A 12,317-nucleotide genomic window follows, 5' to 3' on the forward strand; every position below is an offset into this window, starting at 1 on the left:
TACTGCTCCTCTGAGTGCAATGGAGCTGTTTGGGCTGAGCAGGGTCCCAGACTCCTTCGGTGCTAACACATGATTTGTAGGTACAGCTTAGCCATCAACTACTAGGCAGACACAGAAATTGCCAGGACTTCAGGCTCCCGTGCGCTAAATCCATCAGGACGAACAGATTGTAAACTGCCCATCGCAAACATGACAGGCAGCAATTTAGCATCCAGTTAATACTTCATTACCTCCATTCCTTTTATACATTTATACAGCCTTTCCCCCTCCTGAAGCTTTCTGAAATTGCATTTTCCAGTCTACACCGAGCAGTTCAGATTTAATAGGAATAGTTGTGAACATTAGTTTCTGAATGATTTGAGGGCATATGGAATTTTTTATAATTAGTTGGATAAGTCTGAAGCATTTGTTTCTATTGTTTGTTACCATCTTATTAAAAAAAAAATAAGAGAAAAATACTTTCTTGACTTGGGGGCTTTTTATTGTTTGTGGTAATAATGCTTTTCAGAAGTGGAGTTTTTAATACAGCGTATGAACTAAACCTCTCACAATTTGTTTCTGGGTGTTTTTTTTCTTATTATGGAGAGCAACTTACATATGAAGAGATGTATTTGTCTCAAATCACTACAGAGTTGCTAAGGCCATTTTGGTCAGTGTTTAAATGCTTCAAGTGATTCAAGCTATCTATCACTTTTCCCCTTCAGTAATCCAGAGATCTTGATAGGAATAGCCCTGCTTCTTGTGACCCCAACTTAATTTTCTTTCTCCTACAATTTAATTCTATTATTATTCTTGCTGCCTATAACCTGCCTCTTTTCTTTTCCTTTGAGAACTAAACTGTGATTTGCTGTTTTATTACCCACAGTTATCCCACAGCTCTCCAGGTGTTTGGTTTTACTACTCTGGAAGGTTCCATCTTCCAAGTTACCTTTAAAAACATCATAAACCAGAAAACCCAAAAGGCTCTTACAAGCTTTTAATGTCTGCTGAGTAAAGCTTACCTTGTCTTCTAAGTGTGATCCAAACTACAGGAAATAGTGGAAGAATGGGGGGAGATAGGTATGGATGGTAAGAAAAAACGTGATCCTCAAGTAATTCAGGTTGAAAAGGATCTCAGGCAGTCTCTGGTCCGGCCTCCTTACACTGGAGAAAGAATGGACTGAAAACAACTGGTTTAGTGTCTTGCCATTTTCTCCTGAGGTTTTGTTTCTCCCCTCCCACATCCTCGTAACTCCTTGTCTTCATCTCTGGCTTTGTCAGAACCGAACATGTGAATAGAGAAAGGATGTCCTGGTGCAGCCTCTCAAGCGCAAGATGATGGGCAGGAGAGAAGAGCCTCAGAAACCAGCAAGGGGAAGGAGACGTGAAGGTGAAGGAGGGGCGGGATGTGAACAAAACTGGTGGTGAAGGCGGAACTGATGGAACAGAGAATGCAAAATGGACACGGGGCTGAACTGGCAAAGAGAACTGGAGGGAAGGCAAAGACTACCTTAAATGCCAGCATCAGATGAGCTGCTGATAGAGTCTCTGAGATCACAAAGGGCAGGAAAAGCAGGGCTGCATTTTCCCAAATCTACTAAATGGGTTGAGAGATTTCTGAAGGTGTTTAAAAATTATTTGAATTACCTGGTCTTCTGGGTACATCCTCAAAAGGCTGTAAAGGGAGGCTGTGAAGAGGAGATCAAAGCAGGAGACTACTAAGGAGTTCTTAGCAAATGTGGGCCCAGGGACTTTTACTGTGCAGGTAATAGAGGGAGAATGAGCACTGCACAGCCAGAGTGACCAAATTAACTGTCTTCTTTCCTTTGAGCTCTTCCTCTTTTAATGTCCTCATCTCTGACTTCCTTTAAGTTCATGCAGATTTTCATTTTACTTTAGAAGTGCATTATTCCTGTTCTGCTGAGCTACTCAGATGTCATCTCTTGTTTATTCTGAGAAATGCTGAAAAATTTTTTTACAGAGGCTTTTCTCTAATCCAACCTTGAAAATTTTTCATATTTCCAGAGAGTACATTCTTTTTTCTTTTGAAAATAATTTCTGTCTCACATCTTTTTAATACAGCTGCATTTTTGACATTTTATTTTCAAATTTTAATTCTAAAACTCCACACCATCATCAATATGAATGCTGAAGTAGGACACAGCATGGAAAATGTACAAATTGCACAATAAAAGCAGCTTCGGCAACAAAGGTTGACCTGAGACAGAATAAAGTGTTTAAAGTCCAGAGGGCTTTCCAGTTCAACTGTAAGAACTTCAAAGTAGGTCAGTCGGGCTGATGGTATCACATTAAGCCTTGCTCTGAGATGGTTTTAAAAAGAACTCGGGAAAGTCCTTTTCCACGCTCTACATTCTACTGAGACTAACAGAAAGGATGGGGCTGTCATCTGAAATAGAACTGGAATGTCTCAAAGATAATCCTATGAGCTGTGTGAATGCTTGTATGATAAAAACACTTCTGTGAATCAGAAAAAAAAGGGGAAAATCTGTATTTGTCATTCAAAATACTGCAGCGTTTCAGACTCCTTGAAATTGTTATGAATCATGACTGGTGAGTGACACTGGACATTACTGGTGTCACACATAATTAAAAAGCATCCCAAGTGGTAATGACTGATTTTGTATGATATGACTGAGGCACATTTTGGAGGAAGATATTAACGGCTTCAGTGGGTGATTTAAGCAGCATGATCAAAAGCAGAAGAGACAATTCTTTTGTTCAGCTGTCTCTAGCAATGGAAGCTGGAATGTAGGAGGAACTCATGGGGAAGAGACGTTTACACATGAATAGACTATACCCTAAAAGCAGTAAACAACTTACAGCTTGCTTTGGTTTGTTTACCTAACAGAAACCCAAACCCACATCCAAGAAAAAAAAGAAGTCAATATCCTTAATATACAGTAAATTATTTCTTTAATTTACTGTCTAATTCCAGCTCATCCTTCAGCGATGACCTGTAACTGCGGATCATCTGCAAGGCTGCAGGTATGCAGACACTGTTTTAAGTCTTCTCTTGGTAAATTTCTAACTTAGTGCACAAGCTTGCCTCCTTTGTCTCTGCATAACAGGGTGTGTGTCCTCAAAAGTGAATGGAATGCCATGGAAAACATAACTGCTCAAGAGAACAGGTAATTTTCACAAGTATTTAAAACCCAATAGTTTTCCAAGTGCCAAGGCATACTCAGTGTACTGACCTGGAAAAGGGTGGTGATGAAAGAAAGAACACTCTCCATTAAAAGTTTAAGGCAGCATCTGTTTTTGCCAGTCTCCCAGTAAAATCACATTCATCATTCCAAAGGTAAATCACAAAATGAGAAAGTAAATTACTTCACTGAGAATATACTCCCATCACATTATTATTCAAGCCACTCCCTTTTAGTGTACTGTCTCAGTTCAGTATCTCAAATGATTTATTTGACTGGTGGAAAAATACAGATCAGTGTAAACAAAATACTCTGGCTACATCCAGATAGTACTTCTCGACTGAAATATTATTTACCTAAAATTGATTTAAAGATAAAACCTTCAGTTTTCCTAGGACAAGATGATCCTAAGATCAGATGGGAGTATCCCTATGCTCATATCCTGCTCTGTTTCCCTTTCTACATTGTATGGATGTAAATACTTTAAGTCTCCATGTTACTTTTTATAGCTTTTTTTACTTCTGGGTAAGGTACTTTATTCATAAATGCATAATTTAAGCAAGTCAGTGAAACCTCTAATAAGGAGTATCTCAGACAAGCAATCTTTATCTTAAGAATGCCCCTCAATGATTTCAAACATTATTCCCTGAGGTTTCTGAGATTATATTCAGCCTGTGCAAATGAATTCGAAGACTGTACTTCTACTTACCCAGAAAGGTATCTCACGTCTGTTAAATTACAGGGTGCCAGAAAATAGATTTTGCATAATAAACCTTATTTCAGGAATAGAGAAAATTTCATCTCTAAATAATAAAACATGGAAAAGTCACAGTGAGTGTGACAGCAGAACAGGGACCACAGTAGTGTAAAACACAAACAGACCTTTCTGTCTTCTTATTTGTACTCAAAGAAGTTATCATGTAAAAAGCAGATACATGGTTTCTCTTTTCCATCAAACACAGAAACTTCCTCATGTTCTATTTCATTATTTTTATGATGTATGAACTATGCTTAAATGTATTAAAATGTTAGCTGTAAAAATTAGCATTTAAATACAATTCATGAGTATATAAAGAGAAAAAAATACAAAATAGCTCAAACAAACATAATAACAAAAATCCAAGAGAACAGGCTATGTAAAATATTGAAAAGTTCTTCCTGTCTAAGAAGGAAACTAGCCTAAACAAATTCTTAGGTCCACAGATCAAGATTTTAAACTAAAGATATGGACAAATTACATGGTTGCTAGTGTTGTTAGGAAATGTCATTCCTGTTGCTTGTTTATGCCCTAACTACTGCCTCGGAAAAAAAGGTGATTGCTCTGACAGATGATCTCCATACACAAAGCAATTCCCTCCTAACTTCTTACTACAACTTCTGTTTCTGAACTGTAGGTATCAGTAAACCTCAAAGAGTTAACCCTGTAACACGTCTGAGAGAAGGTTGTTTAGCAGGTGTTTCAATTGCCAAACAAAAAGGAAATTTTCTATTCCTTGCATATTAAAAAGATTACTTTTGTCTGCTGTGTTGTTCAACCATTGAAATGAAGAAATAGTCCTAAATTAATATAAACTTATGGGTCAGCAAATACAGGGCTATACCCATAATTGTAACTGGCTCAAAAAATTTAAGTATAATTCTTTATGCATATCCTCCCTAATTTTCATTTAGTAAAGTTAATACCTATTGCTATGCAACTCCTTCAATACAAAGTGTTATGCTAGTGGTACATATTAATATGATGCTATTATTTGCTACTGGAAGTAATATTTAACAAGCTCAACACTATGATAATTTGTTCATGTTGGCGAAAATTAAATACTGAAACCAGCTTCTGAAATACATTTTTTTAACTGACAATTATACAAACAATAGAAATAGTAATTTGAAGTGAAATGTTTTAAGAAACTTTACATTCCAATTTGTTTCATACATTGTTTACAAACAAAAGGGTCAGCATTTAGAATCCATAATTAAGTCAATGCTAATATCAATAAACTTCCATTTAAATTAATGCAAAGCATGAACTGTACTGAAAAAGAAACTACTCACTTTACTAACTACTTCTAAAGTCTGAAAATCTGAAAGAGTTTTAAAATGTTGCTCAGTATTGTTTGTGCAAAACTGCATTTAGTGTCTTCAAAGAACTCTAGTGGCCAGACATCTCTTGTACCAGCTCTTTTCTTGGCACAGCTGAAGACATTGGGTCTGTGGTTGCTGTCAAGGTGACAACTCCTGGGAAACTGTCACTCATGGGCTTTCAAACAACTGGTCTGGATATGGGAAATTTGCAGAACTGGAAGCAGTAACTGGAAAGCATCCTGAATATAAGTAGTACTGTTGCAGCCCTAATGGGGAGAGAAAATGTCATACATCAGTACAGCTGCCATATACTTCAGAAATTACACTGTAGTTTTTTCTATATTAGCATGTCTTCACACAAGATTTTAGAATCTGTAGATAAGAAAAATGATAAAATACACCAGTTTACAGCTAACAAGCATAACCTGAATCAGTATACAAAAATCTGGCTTCCCCTAAGTTTGAACTTTTGGGCAGTTTTGTTGGTAATATGAGTAGAATAAAATGCCACAGTGTTCAGAAGTAGATTTGATTTTTTAAAAACAAACCAGCTAGTCATTCCATCAACTGAACTAATTTTGAATTTGCTGTAGGTGGAAGAAGTGTCACTGAAATTAACAGTTAGAATTATAATGGTTTTAACACGTAATACTATTTTTGGAATTTCTAATACTGAACAGTATAGCGGCTTGTAATTCTCCATGATCCTAGGCTGTATTAATATATATTTGTATACAACTATGGGATTTATGAAGTACAAAACATTGTATTCCACAATTCTAAATACTCCTAGATTTTGCAGTTCCTGGAGCACAGGAAGATAAATCAGCAGCAACAGCAAAATTACCCTATAACAAAAGGAGCTGTAGTCTTCACTACAGCTCTATTCAACTTTCCACAATTTTCCATAAGGGTATTGTTAATTCAATGCAAAATTGCTTATTGTAAAGCATTCTCCTTATTTTTAAGAGAACACAGCTATTAAATACAGAATGACAATTTATGGTCACTACTATATGTTTACTTATGTTTTAAGAGAAGTGTGCTCTAACAGAGCTAAAAATCTGAGCTGCAGATACTCTGAGTTTTAGGACTTCATGAGGCTATTACTTCATCTCAACCTCTTCTTGGTAAAACTGAGGTATGTTTTACTCACTGTGCTTTCCTGAAGAAAACCAGATCATGGTGTCAAATAAAAGAAAGTGCTCATGAACATTTTGGTGGTCTGACACATGGTTGTCCATGTGCTGACCAAGGCTGTTGCTAGACTGTGAATCTTTGTAGAAAACTAAATGCCTGCAGATGGGGAAACACTGTAGCATATACCTACAGTGCAAATTTTAAAGGATATAGTCTGAAACTGCAACTTGTTGCTGTGCTCTGACCAATACACCAGCAGAGCTTCAGAGCTGGTCAGCCTCACTTCAGTCATACAGCTCTTAAGAACCCTCAGTAAATGCAACCTCACTACTACAGTGTTTGTGGGAGAGGTTGAACACAAAATTAGGACATTTATGAGCTGGCACTGAACAGCCAGAATGATATTGTCATTAATTTTAAAATAACTTTTCTTTTAGAAATAAATGTGCCTGTCTCATTTCAAACAATTGTATTAGAACATCTTCTAATGTGAAGAGGTGGAGCTTACCTCTAATAACACACTATTGATGATGGGGTTAAGAACCTCTGCCTTCATATTGCTCTGTGAACCAGGAAACAGAATGAAATGCCACATCAAGAAATACATTTAACACAAATATACTGATATCTGAGATGAATATGATGATTTTATGAATTCTATAAAGGTCTTCTTTCACCTTGATTCTTATTCAGACTGTTGATCTCTGTACTCCTGGTAACTGTGTCCACATTTCAAACACACGTCAGTACACCCTATGTATTTCTATCACGGAATTGAAGTAAGAGAGGTCCAAGGTTTTACTTCTTCATTAATTCATGTGCCACAGAGTTTCAAACTGCCTACTTTCCTACAGGTGTGAGGTTTATGTAACGACATTGTTTGTCCATCTGTCTATCAGTGACCTTGTAACATCCCACGAAATTTTTAACCCCTTGCTTTTTTTCAAGGACACAAAAAGGAAAAACACACGTCAGAAGAAAAACGAAGTTTTTCAAGTTACACAAATATCTGTGGTTAGGATGAAATGAAAGGTCCAGAGTAGCTCCCCTGCAGAAGGAAAACCAGCTGAAACTCAGATCCCCAAACTGGAGGCAGCATATGTTGCTCTGGACAGTGCAGGCTGGGCAGGGAAACAGCACAGCATGCACGACATTGTTCTCAACAACCAGATAGGAAGAAAGATGGATACAATTACCAGTGACACTACTAGAGGCCAAAAAATCAAGATTCATTAGTTCCTCTGCTTTTTAAAATGGCAAAAGTTCCTCCCTTTTTTATTCTCACTCTTCTTTGCATTGTGGTTCATCAGAATAACAGTAACCTCCACCAAAAGTTGTTTTCTTTCAACACTGAACACAATACTGATTAATTTAACGGAAGGATTTCCACTTACAACCTTGTAGCTCTCATACTACAGATTTATAGAAACATGAAACTTCTTAATTTTAGATTTGAGAAAGATGGCAGACCAAGGAGAGGTGGTTAGAGAAAAGAAGTACATTTTTACTCTCAGTCACTAGAAAATCCATTACAGAATGCACCACTTAGTGGGCTAGTTTAATATTTTGTGTGCAATTTATTTTTATATATTTGTGCATATGTTTATTGCAAGTGTCCCACAGATATATGCTAAAAAACAATCTCAAAATGCAAAATAAGCATTTTTTTCCCAGACTAATTGGAAGTTGTGTAAATCACTCAGAATAAAAGCAAAGAAATAAATCATGTTCTGTACAAATAACTATGAAAAAACATGCTCAGAGATGTGCTGGAAGAACCAATGGGAGAAGTGGAAGAATTTCCTTTGAAGTACATTCATGTTTTCATGGAGCCATCAGGAGAACCAGAATTTGTTCTTCTCTGATGTTTACAGAACAATTTCAGTAACAGCACAATTTTTACCTCCAAATCCTGCTATAATACTCAGATGTCAGTCATCCTTGAAGCATCTTGAAAGAAAGGATTCTATTTCTAGCAAAGATGTTCACAGATAAATGGATGTTCTCAAACAGAATATCTCGTGATAGGAGACAGAGTGATTTTTTTTAAGATGGACCAAATGGATTTTCTAATCTCTTAAACCTTTCGAAAACATTGCAGTGCTAAGGCAGGGGATCTAGTAACGGCTAAGATGACAACTCGTGAAGCCATCTTAAGGTACTGCAATACAATCTGCTAATGACTTTTACACAAATGTGCTCGAAAGGGATAGGCTGAGTTGGAGACAAAATTATCATCAAGCTGTGTAACTTCAAATGTGGGACTCTTCAATGTGAGAAGATAAGAAGTGTTGAGTGGTGATCAGGAAAAACAGGAAATGGTTTCTACAAAGAGAGAAGGCAGGGGACACTGTCATCTATCAAGGCTTGGGATCTTTTCTGTTGTAAAAATGCTCTGTGTTCTTGATCTGAGGAAAGAAGTGGCCTCTTTGCTGATATAAAGCCACTGGACTCACATGAGAATTTGTGTTTCAAGAGGTGAACTATGTTAAAAAAAGCCCAAATGCTACACAAAATGCTGTCATCTTACCCCAGCTGCTGTTACAGAATCAGAAAACTTCTTTGATAAAGATGAAACTTCATTGCACATGGCACTTGTTAAACTGGTTTAAAAAAACAAGAGAGACAAATATAAAAATACATCCTTGACCTATGAATAGATAAAAACCCTGTGACAAACTTTATCTTGGAAGCTAAGATGTTCTTAAAGCAATTTTGCTTCTAAATATTTTTAAAATATTTAGGCATAGACTGTTCATGATAAAGTTTTTATATTCTTTCACTGAAAAATCCACTGCTGACTACAGCAACAAAATGATATCTTGTTCCACACCCCAGTCTTTTTGACAGTGCAATGTTTCACTTGTTTAAATTCTAAACTTCTAGTTCAACTACTGTTTCTCTGATGATTGCAGCAACACAACTCCTGGGAATACTGCTGGAAATAAATCAAACTTGAATGAGAACAGTGAGAATTTTCCTATGTGACCAGTAAAACATCTACTCTGTGCTAAAAGTGAAAGTACACTTGTGGTTAAAACACGAGAGAACAAGATCTAGTTCTGTTCTGAGATCTTTCATTGTTTTCCTAGAATTCACAAGTGCATCCCATAGGACCTCATTCTTCAAGGTGTACCACACCTTAGCTCTGATTCTGAAAAAAACTTAGTAAGTGCTTTGTTTTAGTCTGAAGTGTTCCTATGGACTTTGCTATTCTTTGTAGCATTCTTAAGGATAAGCACTTGGTTAAATATTTTACTTATCTAGGAGTCAACTCTTTAAAATATCTTAACATTAAAACTTACTGAAATCAGTACACTTGATGACTACAGAGCTTGAGATCTGAATGTGGAATCCCACTAGATGGACTGGCTTCTTGAATTTCTGGGTATTTCACTATGGTTGACTACAAAGTTGCTGACAAATGTGGTCTATTGTTTAGAACTACAGATTGATTTTTGTATATTTTTGGCAGATAAACACTAGATAATGAAACTATAATAAGACTGCATTACACACTCTAAAAGCAGATTCCATATATGCAGGCACAGTATCTTCTGCAGAGGGAATAGGAAATGCTACCCAAGTTGGCATGTACATTTGCTTGCTGGAGCAGAAACAACTTTTAGCTTGTGTATAGGTCATGTTTTTGTAAACATGTATATGTCAGCCATGTCAAAAAATGACAGGTAGCCTACAGAACCTGATTGCATGAGAAAATACAGCACCAGGACCCCTGAAACCAATGCTGTTTGTTGATCCATGAACATGCTGTGCCTTCAAGCTGAATGGAACTTGACAAGTTCTATGCAAATGTCAAATGTTCATATATGAAGTACATAATACTCACTTTGTCAGTACTTTTGCTTGATCTTGAGCTGTTTTTTCTACTTCCTGCCCATGTAGAATTAATTCTGCTACTTTATGAAGCTGTTCAATACAACGAGCAGTTACCTCAGCCAGACTTTCAATGGACAGCATGTAGATTTCCTTAAATTAAAAATGGGAATAATACAATCAATAATAACAACACTGATAAATGTATTTATAGATATATACATATGTAAGAATTTCAAACATAGGAACCCTTCCTACCCCAACTGGAGAAACCAACACATACATAATGAAGTAATATCAGCCATAAAATCATCCTCACAAACAATACTGGAAAATGAAATATCCACAGGCTATAAAACAAAGACCTTCTACTTGTTCTGAAAAATTAGCAAGATCAAGTCCCCCATTTACTTGGCTGGGAACTAGGTCAGGCTCTTGGATTTTCTCACCACTTTTAAATCTAGTCCTAACAAATAGAAAGATACCTAAACTCTAGAGTAAGTCATAATCATAATTATTTTCATATGGAGCCAAAAGTACTGAGTCATCCCTTAGCTGAATCTCCAGAGCAGAAATGGATAATGTGCCCAATAAAAAAGTGGCTTTTATCAACAGTGACAGAAATATCTACGTAGCACTATCGGGTTACAGCTTTCACAAGGTGATGCCAGTTGGAAATCTGCAATCACATAAAAATCTGTAATAAATACAGTGTATACATTCTGTCTGCTTCTTTAGACTTTTTTGTAAGGAAACATGACAGATAACTTCTTATTAGAAATAATAATCTTGACAAAGATAGAAACCACATTTAACATTGCCATTAACTTGACAGAAAATATTCAATCACAATTAACTTTATCAGGACTTTCTAAATGAACACAATACTTTTAGCCTTAAGAACTATCTTTCATAAAGAGAATGAACAGTTGTTAGTTGCCTAAATAATATTTCTGTTTTGTCTGTTTATGATTCAGACTGTTTACATAGTTTGACCATTTTTCCCATGTATTGTCACTGAGAGGAGATACTAAGAAACATTGAGATACAACTTGAAGTGTGCATGCAATGTTTGACATTACACCACAGAATCTCCCAGCTCACTGTGTGTTGAGTATAAACATGCATACACAAAACCCCACAGATATAAAACAATAAAAACAATGTGACAGAGAACCTGCTACTTTGATATTTACTTACAGAAACAGAATAACAGTAAGAATATTTATGTAATTTACTCTCCTATTGGGTCTGCAGTGAATAGTTGTGTATTATTATTTCTTACTACTTCCATGAATTTAAAAAAAAAGGATGACATATGAAGCCAACACATGAAGAAACAATCTTATCAAACAAAGTATGTCCATTCACTTAATGAAACTCATCCTTCAAAAGTTATTTTACCTCCACAGTTTTGCTTTTGTCTACTTCTGTTTTATCACTGTCAATTTTATCGTCTTTTTGAGTCTTTTCTTCACCAAGTTCTCCAAGTTTTTCATTTACCTCCTCTTCTGTGTCTACTGGGGTGGACAAACTGGCTTCTTCCAGCCACTCATGAGCTTTTTTCCTAGCCTGCCAAACAAAGAACACAACCGCAAAGTTCAGTTTGAAAAGAGAATATCAGATGACATTCCTGAACATCAATTAACAATACATTTAATTACTTCCTTTTTTACACTCAGAAATTTGAATATATCAAGACTCTGAGTAGCATTTAGTTACATGTATGTTTAAGAAACTGTAAGGAGAAGCATTTCAGATTGCATAAAGATGGATCATCCAGGGATAATTCCTCTAAAGGTACAATATTCCTAACGAACACATACAGCTGGCATTAATTCCAAAGTTAATATTTCAGCTTTATTTTATCATTCAAATCAATTTACACAGAAATTTTTCTTATACAGTTTCCCAAATAAGAAAATAAGAAGTGTGTATAAAGAAGGAAAAAAAAAAAAATTGAAAAGGTAAGAGAAAAGTACTAAATTCTTAAAGGAAAAAGAAATATAAAATCACTGTATCTTGAGCTGCCTTCCCAGGCATGAAAATAGATCAAAGCTGAAGTCTTGAAGCTTTATGCAACTTCAGACTACTGTTATGCTTAGTAGGAAATTA

General features: G+C 36.0%; 1 protein-coding gene across 5 annotated transcripts in view; it reads right to left on the bottom strand.

Moving 5' to 3' along the window:
• Positions 1-3,232: 3,232 nt before the first annotated feature.
• Positions 3,233-12,317, bottom strand: part of FAM114A1 (family with sequence similarity 114 member A1) — a 34,589-nt gene continuing 25,504 nt past the window's right edge. For 4 of the 5 annotated variants that reach the window (XM_069014271.1, XM_069014269.1, XM_069014268.1 and 1 more), the window contains 5 exons: positions 11,607-11,774; positions 10,216-10,355; positions 8,896-8,968; positions 6,874-6,927; positions 3,233-5,491 (listed from right to left, as the gene is read on the bottom strand). In XM_069014271.1, coding sequence (XP_068870372.1) covers positions 5,390-5,491; positions 6,874-6,927; positions 8,896-8,968; positions 10,216-10,355; positions 11,607-11,774 — 537 coding nt within the window. In that variant the 3' untranslated portion in view covers positions 3,233-5,389. The remainder of the gene's footprint in view (positions 5,492-6,873; positions 6,928-8,895; positions 8,969-10,215; positions 10,356-11,606; positions 11,775-12,317) is intronic. The other variant, XM_069014270.1, reaches the window with a different exon arrangement.

This window comes from Aphelocoma coerulescens, chromosome 4, assembly GCF_041296385.1.
Source record: "Aphelocoma coerulescens isolate FSJ_1873_10779 chromosome 4, UR_Acoe_1.0, whole genome shotgun sequence".
Classification (NCBI taxonomy): Eukaryota; Metazoa; Chordata; class Aves; order Passeriformes; family Corvidae; genus Aphelocoma; species Aphelocoma coerulescens.